This window comes from Cydia strobilella, chromosome 13 (genome assembly GCF_947568885.1).
Source record: "Cydia strobilella chromosome 13, ilCydStro3.1, whole genome shotgun sequence".
Classification (NCBI taxonomy): domain Eukaryota; kingdom Metazoa; phylum Arthropoda; class Insecta; order Lepidoptera; family Tortricidae; genus Cydia; species Cydia strobilella.
The window spans coordinates 8,632,090-8,648,664 of NC_086053.1; the positions used below are offsets into that span (position 1 = coordinate 8,632,090).

The window sequence follows — 16,575 nt, forward strand, 5'->3', positions numbered from 1 at the left end:
CATTTTTTGTTTTATTTAAAAAGAAGGTATTTTTAGTGTAATCTCATAAACATTTCAAGTATAACAAACACCCGCAAATTTTTGATAATAAAAAAAAGGTTTTAAAATAGAGGTGTTATTATATTTTTCCTGTAATAGTTATGATTATGTAAAAATTTCAAAAAATTTCGTTGGTAAACTTCGGAGATAAGGGGAGGGGAATGGTATTTTTTTTCACATTTTCCTTCATAAGTCAATTTTTTACTATGAAAAACAAATAAAAATTGTTTTGTATTGTTCAATTTGAGCCCTTTAAAGCGATATTCCACTTGACCTAGTAACTAGACTTTGACTTTTTAGCCACTCTTTATATTGGGCGTTTTCCATAATTATTAAAAATAAAATAAAAACATTACACTTCCAATGTTAAGTTTAGCTTAGCGCTGTTCATAACTATTCCAAATTTCAAATCGATAGCTTCAGTAGTTCTCGAGATATTTAGCAGTGACAGACAGACAGACACAGACAGACAGACAGACGGACGGACAGACGGACAGAGTCGCGCCATAAGGGTTCCTTTTGTACCTTTTTGGTACGGAACCCTAAAAACTGCTCTTCTATAGGTTTATTTGGGGCTCCGTCAATTATTTCGCTTTAATTCCAAAAGAGTTTCATCACTAAAAAGTTTGAGAACCGCTAATCTAAGGGTATCCTAGGGGTACAATCATTTTAAATTCATGCTCAATTAGATTAGTAGATTGTGTTACAAGGGAGCAAAATGACATATTTACGGCGAGGGCGTACATTGAATTCTAAACGAAGCGAAGGATTCTAAAGTAGAATCCTGAGCGTAGTGAGGGATTCAAGTCTGTTACGTCCAAGATGGAAATAATTTTGCTACCATGTGACACATACTGCTTTTCACATCGCCTATGAGGTAATTATGATGTTTAAAAATATTATTTAAGCTAAAAAAAATAATGTGCAAAATATTTAAAACTAGTGTCCTATCCTATAACAGAAAAGTGTTACTTTAATCCCTCCTAGCCGGGGAAGAAAAGTGCCACTTTAATCCCTCCTAGCAGGGAAGAAAAACGCCTTTTTCGAATTGGTGATGTGAAAAATGTTTTGTGTACATTGTCATGATTTTTTTCGTCTCTGTTCATTAACTTAAACAGCTGAAAAAATATTAAGGTTTTGTCTTTTGCTAAACAATTGTGACTGTGCAGCACTGAAGGGTCCATCCATATGCTTAAATGCAATAAGCTTTTTATCTGAAATTTAAACAGAAATTCTGAAAACTTGTTCAATTTTGAAACTGATGTGACCGTAAAGTATACAATTTAAAGAGCTTTCTATCACAACGCGGCACACAACACACCAGATACACGGCAGACAACACAGCAGATAACCACGGCAAACACGGCAGATATGTCTTTTCGCGTCAAACAAAATGCTACAAGCTAGGTATGTGTTTTATCAGGCTGGGACACTTTCGCAATACATTAGTATGGATGTGCAAAACATCCACAGAATTCCGCTCCCACCACATTCAACCGGCACCAACATAAAGGTAAAAGGTTAATTGCAAATACCAATATTTCGACACTGCGGCATCCGGTGCAGGATGCGGCCCGGTCGCCTGTGTTTAAATGTGTTGACTTAGTAGTCATCTAGATGCACTAAACTTCGTGTCCAATAACTGGGAATATTCCATTGATTTTTCACATCACCTATTCGAAAAAGGGCTTTTTCTTCCCTGCTAGGAGGGATCAAAGTGGCACTTTTCTTCCCTGCTAAGAGGGATCAAAGTGGCATTTTTCTGTTCAAGGACACCATTTTTTTTTCTTTTTTGCATACTTTTTTTTGGTTCAATAATATTTTGGAACATAATAATTTCCTCATAGGTGATGTGAAAAGCAGTATGTGTCACATGGTAGCAAAATTATTTTCACCTTGGGCGTTAACACTTAAATCCCTCACTACGCTCAGGATTCTATTTTAGAATCCCTCGCTACGCTCAGGATTCAATTATAGAATCCTTCGCTTCGTTCAGGATCAAATGTACGCCCTCGCCGTAAATATGTCATTTTGCTCCCTTGTGACACAATCTACTATTTCTGTCCAAGTACTTATGAATATAATGTTCTTAATATTAACTTGATATGATGCCTTTTTCTTAGTAAAATGAATAATAATATCTTGGCAAAATAAGAGTACCTATCCATCTCACATGATAATCGGTTTTTCCTTCTAATAAGATGTCACGTTTGTCACTTACGTAAACAGATATTGAGACTTTTTAAACTTACGGTTCATGTTGTATTTTATAAATATCTGTGAGCCATCTAAATTATAAGATATCTTGCAAATCCGTATAGGTTCATTCGAATATGCAACTAATAACAACTTCCACGCAGCCGACTGACTCCATGGGAGCGCGCGAATTATGCATTCACTACCAATTTATGATAGGGCCAGTAAATGTTCGTATAATTACACCTTCCATTCTGGGATGCTATATGAAAAATGATCTGCTATCCTATGTCTCTTTTATCTTTTTATTTTTTATAAAATGATTTCATCACCGAGTGATAAAAAACTTTTTACTGGAAGTCGAGGCAAACTCATCTAGTTCTACTAGAACCCAGTGGTCATGTATTTATCGACATGTTGAATTTTGCTATTTGAAATTCACTCGAAAGCATCATTGTTACAATGTATGAAATGAGTGGGTACAAAATTGTCCCTACGTATTCTTGAATATTGTTGGTCGTGTAATCGCGGTTTCCTTTCTAGGAACGAGTAAGTATTGGATAGGAGATGTTGTTAGTGTTAATAGTAGGGTAGCGAACAGTGGTTGAGTTTGATTTCTATCCTCCATAACATCCGCGTTGGTCGTTAAGCGGCAGTCACAGTGGAAGCTAAGGAACAATGTTTGCTGTGGCTCTAGTTTAAGACCCAGGACTTATACCCCTTTTTACTAGAGCTACAGTTTGCATAGTTTAGAAATTATTAGAGTAGATGCGTGTAACAGATAGCTATATTCAAAATACAAAAGCAAGCATATTTTAGAGAACATCAGTGATGTTTAGCGCTTCCCAAGCATTATTAATATATATGGACAATCTGAATTGCCAACTTTAAACCATGTTGCAATGACATAATAAATGAAGAATTGCAAAACATGGTTTCCTGTTAACATCGGCTGTAATGTTACACGACCCGAAACGTAATTTTAGTGCCGATCAAAATGTTAAAACGTATGAGTAGTACATAACAGTTTTAAATAAATCAACGACTATGACGATGATATAAATCGTAACCCAGGAACAAATATCCGCTCTAATCATACAAATTATAAACGCCCTTACCGGGGTTCGATCTATCAAGCCACCTTCAAATCCTGGCTTCCAGGCTAATGCGGCCGAAAAGAGCGACGCGATTTACAGAAAAAGATGAAACTTTATTGCTACTTAGCCGGCCAGTCCCACTGCAGCCTGTTTGACCGCAGCTTTAGACAGGCGCGGCGCAGGCGCAGCTTTCTAGCGCTCCCGGACCAGTCGGATCCGGCGCCGGAAGATCTAATTATAACCTCATTACCGCCTCGACACTTGTGCATACAGCTTTCCGTTTCTCTTTCGTTAGACAGTCCGAACGTGCCATGTTTGTTTGCCTTTGTTACACTATGAGATACTTTTACCTTCATTTTAACTATCATTAAGGTATTATCTTAACACGGATCGTTGAATGACTTAGATTTTACTTACCATATGTGTCTTAGTAGATGTGTATCTTTGTAAGCTCAAAACCATTGTTTTGCTGCATTGACCTATTCTCTCATGGTTTTAACATTTTATATCTCATTTTACTTTTACTATATGACTTAGATTTTACGATATTAGTGTTAAGTGCTAATGCTAATCCAGTCTCCAATTTCCTCATAGACCACTCTTATGAACCTGTATCGGTGTTATGTCCTAATTCAAAAATACAGTGTAAACTCTATATAGGGACACTCAAGGGACCGGACGTTTTTTGATTCTATAGAGAGAGAGAAAGAGAGAGAGAAAAGCAACTATAGCCAAAAAATGTCGTCGTTATAGGGAGTGAATCGTTATATCGAGTGACGTTATATGGAGTTTACACTGTAAATTAAAACTTGCTTAATACGAAAAGGCTTGATTTGTGACCAAGTTTGTGCCAATTTCGATAGACGTTAAAGAAATATAAATAACTGTTATTGTAACATTTTACATACAATGAAATTACCTGTAGCTAGAGCCCTAAAAATGTGAAATATTTTTCTACGTTAACCATTTGCAAGTGACAGAACGTCTAACAAAATCAGTTGCATGAAGTGAATGAAAAGATGCGAATATAGGGCATGCCTAGCTCTCGGCACTAGTCTAGTAAATAAGGTTAGCGGATAGGGCTTCACGGCACACGTGGATTAGTCGATGCACTCGCCATGCCCGGCGGGTTTACTCACGCGTAATGTGATCGACGTGGCGTAGTTTTTTAATCCTCTTCCCTTTGTAGATAGCATCTTGCGTCACAGATTTTTAGATTCCTAAAGACTGTTTTGTTTTTTATCTGACTTTAGGAAAGGTATGAGTTTAGCTGCCTATGAAGATATTGCATGTATGCAATCGATTTGTTGAATATGACGCGGGTAACATAGGTCAGCTTAGTCTGTTTTTTTTTTCGTAAAAAAAAACTAGTCGGTCGAATCTTAAAATCTATTAGTAAAGATTATGACATTTGGCAATGCGTGGATCTGCATTATCTGGTCAGATAAACGTATCAATCAAAATCTTTCATGATGTACGCATTTGAAAAAAATACCTCAAAAAGCTTTTTTAAATATTTGAGCTGTGTATGAAGCACAACATGGCATAAAACCATATTACAGAATTATGAAACGGTTACATGAATAATGTTGGAGACCGTCGTTAACAACCAGTTTTGTATTCATCGGCACCTATATAATCATTCAATTAAATTGACATCACAATACGGGTCTTTTAGTGCTTCTTAACTTTCTCAGCTTTCCTTGTTGTGTTCTGATTAGACCATGACTAAAACTACCGATGTGTGAAGGACAAAATGTCGAAGCGAAATTCCATTCACCAAAACAATGGCCACCGCAAGCTTGCTTCATCATACAATAATGGTTTAAAACTAATCAGACCAATTTCGTTTTTGTCCCATCGATTTCAGTCAAGACTCATTGAGTATTCAGTTCTCGGCTCGTCATTGACCTAAAGCGTTTTCTCGGGTTAGCCTAGAGGTAACCTAATATTTTTCGTGGGTAATTAATTGAAATTAACCTACAAAAAATATTAGGTCCCATGTTCTATTCAATCCGTTGCATTAAATATTTCTACGAATGTATTGGATGTACACTGTAGCCGGCTTACTAGAGCGGTAGAAAATGAAAACTAGGTTCTTATAGTAAAACAATATAATAGTAAAAATATGTACAATAAATTAAACTATTTTTTGTCAGTACAAGAGTCTAACCGAATAAAATATTGTCACTGGCCTTAACGTTTCCGAATTTTAATCTTCGTTAAGCCGAACGATGAATTCCGGTAGCGGGTGCTACGCTACTGCGGGCTACGCGGGCTCACCAGGCGTAAAGCAGACATAAAGTTAAGGAGCGAATATCCAGAGAATAAATAGCTTCAAACATGCGTCTTCAGTTTTAAACCAAAAGAAAGGGCTGCAACAATCGTGCGTTCTTAGATTTCGGGTCGGACAAGTCGACAAGAACCAGTGACGTACAAATAAGACTTGGATTAGGTTTAATTTAAACATAAATAGAAACTTAATACTATATATATACAAATCTTACCTGCATTGGACGCAGTCCTCGTTAATACTGTAAACACAAATTATAAGCATTAAGTCACAATAAACAAATAAAATCAAGGTTGTGCTATTTGCAAGAAAATTCCAAGAGAAAATTGAGGAGAAAAACAAAAGACGGGCGAATGGCTTACAACACTTCTGGCATTAGTTTATTATTGTTTGGACTCGAACGAGAGATGAAATCTTGAGTGTTATTTTCGCATGTTAGTCTTTATTTAAACAGTGCAACTCAATAAGTTTAGTAAACACCGCAGAATTGAGAGCGCCCTAAATTGATTTTAAATGGTCATCGGTATAAAATTTGTGTTTGCCGATAAGCCTTCAAGCTGTCACGCATTACTGTAATTACTAAAATGATGTAAATAAAAACTAGTTGAGTACCATTTTTGAGGGACCAATGTCTGTTGATACTTACGCGTACCTAACGAGTTGAAATAATGCACATAACAACTGCCGAAATTTCCTAATTATGTGTTTATTGGTCTAGGATTTTCAAGTTTTTTTTGCGACAGTAATAAAAATATCTGGTAGTACCTATGTCGCTCCGAATAGAAACAAGTCCAATTCGTTTCACAGGCTACATCGTAAAACACATGACCCAAATGTTATATCTGGTGTCTCTGCGAGTGGGCGGAGTTATAATGGTGATAGATAAGATTAGTGGTTAATTATCAAATTTCATGCGTCTCTGGTAGTTTATCTCGGAGTAAATAAAATTTGGGACGTTATCTTTTACGACACACCGTTTCATAACCCTCTCGTACAGACGCTACGTGTGAACCATGTATAGAATCACTAAACATTCAGTTCGTTAAATATCGACGTTTAGAAAAGCTTTGAACATTTTTATTACCTTCCATTGAGTTCAAACGGATTAAACAACTCATGATAAACTCCACTGCATTACAATGTAGATAAAAGCAGCTAGAAGGAATTTTTATTGATCTCAGAAAGGGAGCATAAAATTTTATTATTTTAGAAAAGAAAGGCGAGGCAGTTGACGGCCACTGGGATGTAAACACGGGATTTTCTCAAAAAGAAAAGAACTGCTCTAATTTATTACCAGTCAACACAAGACAAATATTTGTCTCTGCGATTCGGGTATTTAAAATTATGTTTCTTCCCTATCATTATTCAAAATACAAAAACAGTGGATATTATAAATCGTGAAATATCGCAGTTGCAATAAGTCGAAACGATTCTGGCATTATGATCTTGTGAAATTAAAGTAGCATTCCTGTTTCATATTGATACCTACCTTACAGTATTTGGTCTTATAGAAACCAGAATGTAGGTAGTATATTCCGCGAAATTATCTAAATCGGAAATAATCGCCGAAAATTAGGATCACAATTTCTGACCCTGTTATGGTTATTGGTCAACTTAATCTTGAAGTATATAGCGATATAGCTAAGTTTCATTGACCTACTCGTACAAATAATGTTGTCCTTCAGTCACTACCTTAGCGGGTGACTCGGAGAAAGTTTTACACTATAGATCTAACTGATTTGATATTAATTCAGGTACATTCACTTTTTTTGTCTTGAATTATCTGATAAACTAGCTATGTAAAGCACGTTTTCTAAAACAAAGCAATCAAAATCTTAATTATTATTATATACCTACTAAATATTATAAATATGTAATTAGTAAAAATAAACATTAAGTCATCATTAAATACGACGTTGAGTACTTAAGTGTTTAAATCAGCGACCGGGTTAAACTCTCCTAGTAATCTAGGGAACAGTTAGAAACATTTAAATAACATCGTCACGCGGCCGCTAATAGATATACGAGTACCAGCTAACGGGTCCGCGCCCTTCATACTGCTCTCAAGGTATGAAAGCAGTCCACTCCATTCCGTGCCTTTTGACAGCACATAATCGGCACCAATGTTTACACAAACTGAAGTGGCGGAGTATAAACAAGCCTCGCGAGTCGCGACCGTGTTGACGCAACCAGTATTCGGACCAAACGTGGTTCACGTCCACGCCCCAAATCTAAATTGAGAACTTGGTAGAGACCCTGGCGAGAACTTGCCTTTCAGCGGTTCCCAACATGATAAATTTAATGACATACATATGTAACATTAGTAATGGTAATGTTGGTAATGTCACATTACTATCCATTCATATTTGTATCACACGAATTTCGTGCCTCTGCAAAAGGATGTTGGAAAATGTGAAGCGAACTTAACATAATTAATAATCTAAAACTATTTTTGCCTCATTATAAACCCATAGGCAACGCGGAAGAGCTCGCGAAAGCTTTTATAAAAAAATGATAAAGTGAATAGGTCGTAATCCCCGATCTTTAGAGATTATTTAAGTATTTACTTGCGCTATGGAGCATTTTTCATGTGGGCGCGGGTGAAACGTATTGTGAACGGTTTAATCTCGAATATTTAAATATAAAGAAATCGTAAATAAACGAAAAGGGCTTTCACTCGCGTCTCGTGACTCAACTCCGTATTAAAGTAAACGATTCAATGTTCTTTCTAGTGATCACGTAAAGAGGTTAAGTTCAAAAGAAACTTCTCTAGGTGTTTCAGCGTAACACTTCACGATACTTAGCCAGCTTTGTAGTACAAAACGTGGGGAAGCAATTTAATGCATTACTATTGTACTTTTAAAATAGTAATGCAAGTTTTAGGGGGTTAAAATGTAATTTTAGACGTTTTAGGGTACCTAAAGGTGACGTTCGGATATCAACTGCAGTGTGCACTTCTGCAGCTGCATTACTGTTTCGGCGTCGTTGTTGCCGCCGCTGTATCTGACAATTTCCTTGATAAAATTAGTGACGTTCGCCGCCGCATGCCGTTCGTTCCGTCACTTTCATCAAGGACATTGACAGATACAGCGGCGGCAATAACGACGCCGCAACAGTAATGCAGGTGCATTTGACACCCGAAGTCCCGAACGTCACCTTAAGCCCATCAGCACCGTTCTATTTATTTTTGGGAATTTCAATTTCAAGTAATTATTAGTGACTAAATACCTATGTACAAAAACAATCAATCAAGAGTGTGAATCAATTATATATAAGTATGTAGGTATTTCGGCGATAGTGTTGTACTTGAAATCAAATAACGAAAGTGAAACCACGATTACAATGGCCTGTGGCAAATCTATCTTTTAATGAATAGTAAATTAATATCTACCAAGCTTTATTGTAGAAATTATACGAACATAATTCCCTAAACAAAATCAAAATAAAGGAAGGCGTGAATAATGTAGCCTACCCTGTCGGGTGCATCTATTATTTGTTAGCTATTCGTGTTATTGCAACGGTTGATAGAGCGCATCGTGACACGGCAGGTCAGCTTCGCCGGCCGGCGCGCGCGCGGGCGGGCTGGAGCGTGACGTCTGCCACCCGATAGCCCATCTCACGACCGACCCACTTACATCTCAAGGTCACCGCCTGACCTCCTACTAACTTCCGTAACCTACCCACTGAGACACGGCCCAGCCACACCATTTCTGCGAATAAACCCCAAACCATCCCAACAAAGAACGATGACCTGACAATTTTTTCCTTTGTCATCTTAGGCACCACCAATAAACGTCCAAATAAATCTGGCATCTCTTGACGTAATAAAAAACTTCGTAAGACGAAATGATTTATTATTCCGAATGCTTCATCGATCATCCATCTACAACACAGTCGAATTGGTCCGTATCGGGAGGAAGTGCAAGTCGAACGTCGTTTTATTCGCTATGCTTACAGTGCTGCATTGGGTTCCGAATATTCCCTCCATATCGGAATTAATCAGTCTGACAGATGGCCACGGGGAAGTTATTCAATAAACGTAGTAGTAATCTTGCGCAAACGTCTTCTTAAGATTTTGGTCATCATTAATTTAAAGTAAAAGAGTTCAATTAAAGTAAATTACCATTTCGTCGTGCACGGAGACAAAATCGAGTCGTACGGTAGGTTATTACATTACGTATGTATTTAAATACGGTCGGTCGTGCGGCGGCGTCGCTGCGGGACAGATCTGCAGATAGGACGCCAATCAGAGCGTGCGGCGGTATCACACGGGCTTTCTGATACGATACGTATACACGAACACAACACACTTTCTAATCTGTGCCTTTGTCATTGCACTCGTCTATTAGCTAACTTGTCACCATAACAGACTTTCGCCAATTGTTTTCACGCTACATTAGATTCCTTCACGGTCTTCCTACTTATATTCAATTTGAACACGCGTCACGCTATTTTGGGCCGTGTTGCATCAGTTAAGATCCGCGAATCTTTTATGGGACGGAATAGTTAACTATCGTGCATCAATTCCTTGACGGAGATTCGATGACTCTTGTGAGACGGTTGTTATTCTTGAAGATTGTGCGGTTAGTCAACCGCTGCACAAATATTATATTGCCAGTTTATCCAGTGCTCAGTCTCGATACGAACCCGATACGGGTTGTTTCCCTGAGTGGGCCGTGATATAGGAGAGCGGGCTGACAAGAAGCTTAGCCGCAATCGCCCTCTTGTTAAGGTGATGTGTGGATGCGTGTGTTTTAGAAGTGCGGAGATGTGGTAGGCACGGGGCGGGGGCCCGACCGGTCCGCGTACCGGTTTGCGTCGTCGGCTTAGGACTAACCGTTTTATGAGCACAGCCATGCTCCACAAACGATGACCACCGCCACCGACCCGGGCTGCCGGCCGCCAACCCTCCGGCACCAACATTGTTTATAACAAACGCGTTCGACAAATCAATAATAACCTGAACGTTATAAGCAACCTACGGGAGAGAACATAGTAATTTACAGCCCATAAAGCCTGAATGCTGACTTTTAATGAGCTCTTAATTGTAAATCACAATTTCCTATAGGTCCCTACTATAAATTATCACTTTAGAAAGCACTTAAAATATGTTCAATGTCTTGCGGCGGCGGTGTTTCATCACAATACTAGCAGAGGTTTAAATAATTTTCTCGCATCGCGTTTATTTTAGTTAGTGTAAACAGTTCTCGCTCTTGACACAGGTGTAGCGTCAAGATGTGCGGTTGGTAATGCGCCCGGTCTCATTATTCGCAAGACTCGAAATCATACTTTTGTAGAGCCCTTTGAGCTGAATAATTTTCGACGGCGATTAGTCACGACAAGTATCATTAGCGGTTATGGTATTAACCCAGATTGCGTCGGAGACAGTCACCGCAGTGCAACATTTTATTTGAAAGTTAAAATTAGACGTTTGCGCTCGCTAACGATAATACAAGTATGCGTGGCACGAGCGAGTTGCAAAATCGTAGCATTGTGTTGAATGAATACCGGCACTTATAGTATCAATCTATATCTCTGGTGACACGTTATTGTCTAAATTGCTCTGGGGAGTCGAATGTGGGGCGACGCGTGGTGGTGTCGATTTAAGTGTCACGCAGCAGTTTATTCACGGCGAACACATTTATCTAGCGGCCGATAACCATCACAAGATCATAAAATGTTAACGCAAATATAAATCAAGGTGTCTAATGAAAAATTTGACCATGCCTCATGTCTCATGTTTAAAGACATCGCAGTTTGGACATTGGGCTGATTAAGATAATAATATATGAGTTAATAGCTTTCGCGTATTATACGTACACGGCTATGTGTTCACCTTGCAAAATATTTTTTCTCGCACCGTGTAATAATTAAATTTCCTTCAGGTCTATTTGAGTAATAATATCAGGTACTCTGAACTTGATCTTTTTTCCATCATATTTTTGCTATACATAAATAAAACAATTATACTGCAAGTACAATTGTATGCAAGTACAATTGATATGCAAGGTAAAGACGTACGGATACCAACGTATGACTATGTATTATTTACCGTGGCCAAAAAATAAGATTTAGATTTGTTATTTGTACTTCAATTTATTGAGTTTATCTAATATTTCGCCTAATAGCTGTATGCTATTATTTAAAACTTAATAAATAGTAACAATTGCATCTGTCTTCGTGACAAGATGAAAAACGACAAGAATTTTCACAGATCGTCTCTATTTTGGCTGCCAGTAGTGGCCTTGTGCGCTTCTATTTCGAAGGCCCGTGGCAGTGGCAGCTTGCCACGACAATGTTTTGGATAGTCGAGACGTGTTTGACGGCACACTTTCAAAGTTTCTGCTTCGTGCTCGTGATCGCCGCCGAGCCCTCCGCGCCGGAAAACGAAACGCGCTCGCAACTTATTTAACTACTAAGTATATTAACTCGGTAACTAGGTTAACGAACCTAAAGAATACTCACCATCGCGTGTGAAAACACATCTGACTTCTTTCAAAACCTTATTGTCTTAATTAAATTACTTTATGCCAAATAATACTGCGAACAACTCGGTTTTGGACCGCGCCAGTTCTGTTCAATCACGTTTTGCCATTTCCGGAATTGCGTACGGGGGCCGTCACGGTTCGCACCTAATGTGAATGAAACCAAACAAAGCCAAATCGAGTGCCAGTGATCGTTTCAGCCCAGTGACATTACTAGCGCCAATCGGTCGTCGAACCAAATCTGTGCACGCGTTGAGTTATGTTCACACGTCAAGCGAGGCCGTAGGGTTCACCGCTGGGGTTATATTGGATATATGAGAGATTCGTCATAGTGAATGTTTGGTTGTAGGATTTCGATGAGGGATAACCCAACAAGATGGGTCGATCGTACGCGGTGAGGGGCGGCTCATTGAGCAGTGGTTAGCAACAATGTTCGAGTCGCTGGTGTCGCGGCTGACGTCGCCGCCGGTGTCGCGGCGGCGGCACACGGTACACGCGGCGCGCGAGGTGTGCAGTGAGCCCGAAGAGGATGAAGCACCTGTGCAGCGCCGCTCGCGCACCGCCAAGCAGCTCCTCGACAAGCGGCGCAAGGCGCGCCTCTCCTGCGCCGACCTCACCGCTGCCACCAATGCGGAGCCTGAGCGCTCCTCGCGTATGGACGCGCTGAAAGCATTCTTGCCTCTCCGACAATCCAAATCCCTCGGCCGCCTCGATGGTCTTAAAGAGGTAAGCAACATTTTCCTGTATATATTAAAACTGCGAAATTATTGCCAAATCAGCAAGTCAAAATATCTAGTTTGCTCAAATCCAAACCTGCTTTCTACATTATTATTTTTTCGCGCGAATCGAATCTACAACAGTAGAGCAGTACCTATCTACCTAAACATTTACAATAAACGTAATGAAATTTCTGGGGCGACAAGCTTGCACAAGAGACACATTAACATTTTACGGCTCCATTGATTTATTAATCTGTTCTTATAATGTAAGAAGCTGTGACATTATAACACATCTGCGTCGGAAGAAAATGAGAAATCGCGTGTTTACTTCAAGTGCTTAATCGGACTTTCCGATAGTTGGGTTGCTTTCTACTATTCAGCTATAAAAGTTTATTGATTTAGACATAAATTCACCAGAGAAAAATGATGTAGCTAAATGCACTGACCTTTCCTAACCGTACATATTTAAATGTATACAGAAAACCTTAAGTCTTCGCGTTGCATCTACTTTATTTCAATGAAGTTAGAAACATAGTATTTGTTAAAGTTCATCTTTGACGAACATAAAAGGAGGTCATGCTTAGCTAAACCGACATAATCTTGATGGGGTTAAACGATAGTGGTTTCTAGGCGCACGTAGAGTAGAGCGAGTGGCCTTCACTGCGCCATGCGCTCGCGTCGGCCGGCCTCGCGCACCTGTCGGCCCTCCGCCCCCCGACCCGTCCCCGCCTCTTGCACAATCAATAACACCTCACCATTACAACTCTACTAAATGCCTAATAAAATTAGTACGAAAAATAAGTTAAACGTCCATTCCGATATCCCGTCGAGTTGCGAAATGTTTCAGGCGTTCGTTACTCCTATGAACTATGACAGGTCTGCTTTGGATAAGGATAAGACAATACTCAACAATACAAGGGAATCGACATTTAACCGCGTGACTCGACGGAACACTGACATGCACCGTGATGCAATATGAGTTAAGGTGCATGGTCTCCGCTTTATGGATTATGAGATAAGTATCAAACTGAAGATAGGCCTCTAAATAAACTACGACACTTTACTTGTTTAATTGTCAGCGTTTAGCATACCATAATATTTAAGTTACCAAACATTGCCTATAAGCATTTAAAACCTAATTATTTATCATATCATGTGACCCAGCTGCATGAAGTTTCATACCTCATGAAATCTACGATGCCAATCAAGATAGGTCCATCTACATCTCCTTGGGCAATTTCAAATTTTATCCGACTCAGCACACTTACGTCTACAACCTCCGTAATAGAGCAGGTCTTGTATAATACGTGAAGCTCGCACTTGCCTGCTCCAATAAACTATTCTAATCTTCTATTTTTTTAAATTGATACATTTGATACATGTTAGGCGCAATCCTTCCTCGTAGCGTAGTACCATCGCCCATACTGTTAACTGACAGTTCGTAAACCTTATTACAAAAGGCATAAGGTCCACCGATAGACAGTTAAGTTTTGCTGTTTGTATGTTTCACAGAATAGAAAAGTAAAACTGAATTGGAAACGGATATACTCGTACCTACGTTTAGCAATTTTAATTCGAATAGACCGATCTTCATTTCCTTATTGAGTTTCGAGGTCAGCTGCCAAGGCTTTAGAGTAAAATTGAGGACAATATCTGTGACTTTTGATTTATTCTCACTTACCTCGATTCCACGTCTTTTTTACGTGGGTGGGTGTGTTTAGAATCTTCTAAATTTCTATAAAAATATGGAGGGTAGACCTCTCAATATAGAGCTTTTGTTTTTGTTCTCATTATTAGTATGTCATGTTGAATGAATTACTATGGGAATTCGACGGTCTGTAGCATTCATTGTTTAATAATAATAAGTACATAGATAGTTTAGACACAACAGTGTGTGTTATGTTGTGACTGTTGTCAGACATTACCAAGTTAGATACGTTGCTCTATCAACGATAAAATACATATTAATTTAAAACCCGTTGAAGGTTTCACATTCATAATTACGTTGTCAATCAATGTTAGCTGTGAAAGATCGTTCTAGATTTGTTGGCGAGGACAAGACTGTCAGTAAAGTTCAGAGGGAGCGCAAGCGTGCAGGAACCGTTACGACACATGGAAGGCTCGGATGCTGTGCGGATAGAGAATGCGCGATTGGCAGGTAGGGGCAGGTCCGCCCTGCGCCCGCGTTGGTAGCAGGTACACACACACTTGCGGGTGTATGCGTGTTGTTTGCTTATGTGATTTACAGACAAATGCCATGTCGGTGCGCGCATCTGGGATGTTATTCCAAAAGCTTGTTCCACCCTCAGGCAAACCTGTACAAGTGCGCTCTCCAGTTACGCATGGCCGTTACTGATCTCGAAATAACAGATACACTGGATCACGCATATCTATGGTTTGCCTACGCTTAGTAAGCAATAAAATTTATATAATACACGGCCTGTTCACCGCTTTGTGAACGCATCTCTATAAAGTTAACGCCTTTTGTCTGTCGCTCAGAATGGGAACATCTGCGCCGTTAAAAAGCTCTTATTAAATTAGATGTACCTGGATCAAGTGGTAGTTATAGTATACACGCTACGCTAGATGCTTTTGATTGCTTTGTTTATATTTTGATCAATATGCAGTCGTTGCTTGATCATGTATACGGGTTTATTGTATTCAACAACATTTCTCACTAACTTAAATGACTCGTGTCCATGAATTCATTTGAGTCTATTACCAAATAATTTATTGTACACTTCTATAAATTAAACAATAAACTGAAATAAATGTCATATACTAAGAAAAAGTGACCAAGGCCTCCAGTGCCCCAGGCTGGAATCGAACCAGCGTCCTCTGCTATCGCGGCAGGTGCTTGTGCCATTTGGCCACTGGGCCACAGCGGCATAGGTCGAAATTTTCCAAGTATATGCACTTGTTACTGAAGGCTAAGGCGCCCCCAAAACAATAAAGATAATATAATAATTTAAAAAAGATGTCAACAGGCGGCCTCATCGCTGAATAGCTTTACTTTATGCTGCTCCCACATTGGCTGCTAACACAATAATTTAACTTTTAAGTTCGCGATCCCAGGGCGCCTCTCCAAACGGCACATTGTGGGAAACACCGATGTGGGTTTAGTGGGGTAGGGCCCCAGTAGGTACCCCCTAAAATGAGCCCACCTCTGGATAAAAATAGAAAAATAAAAAATTACACTTCATATTGGATGGGGGGGGGGGTCCTGAAAATATAACCAAATATCACCATGGGGGGGGTCAATAACGTATGACGTGATTAATGGACGCCCCCTTACATGTCATTCATATATATTACGATAGGAATAATCCAACGACTTATAATAAAGTGTCGCTTTACTTTTATGTGCATTCTGTCTCAGACGCTAATGGTATAAATAATCTCAGCCCCGCTTCGATACAATACAAGCATTTTTATTTCTAAATTAATTCTATTCAGTTAAAGTTAAAGCATCTAGAAAAATCCACGTCAATCTTTTGTCGTACGATTAAGACGAAAGTAGAGGACCCACACGAAATCTCCTTTTCATACAAACGTAGTCCTCATGTTCCTGTCTGCATATTTAGATTATTTAAAATATTTTGACACAATGGGGTTGGCCGGTCGAAATAATTAGCAGATGGCGCCAACATAGCTTGCCCTGTCAATCCCTAGAACTGTGTCAAGTTTTAGTTTTTTTTAACGCCCTGGATTTACGCCTTTAAGCCAAATTTCATAGAAAAAGGGGC

At 39.2% G+C, this 16,575-nt stretch overlaps 1 protein-coding gene across 2 annotated transcripts in view; it reads left to right on the top strand.

Moving 5' to 3' along the window:
* LOC134746626 (uncharacterized) overlaps window positions 1-16,575 on the top strand; it is a 164,845-nt gene that overhangs the window by 84,235 nt on the left and 64,035 nt on the right. Inside the window, exon 2 of one of the 2 annotated variants that reach the window (XM_063681064.1) lies at window positions 12,460-12,836. The exons of the other annotated variant lie outside the window; for it this stretch is intronic. Within the exon in view, the coding sequence (XP_063537134.1) occupies window positions 12,540-12,836 (297 nt within the window). The 5' untranslated portion in view covers window positions 12,460-12,539. The remainder of the gene's footprint in view (window positions 1-12,459; window positions 12,837-16,575) is intronic. 2 annotated transcript variants of the gene reach the window in all.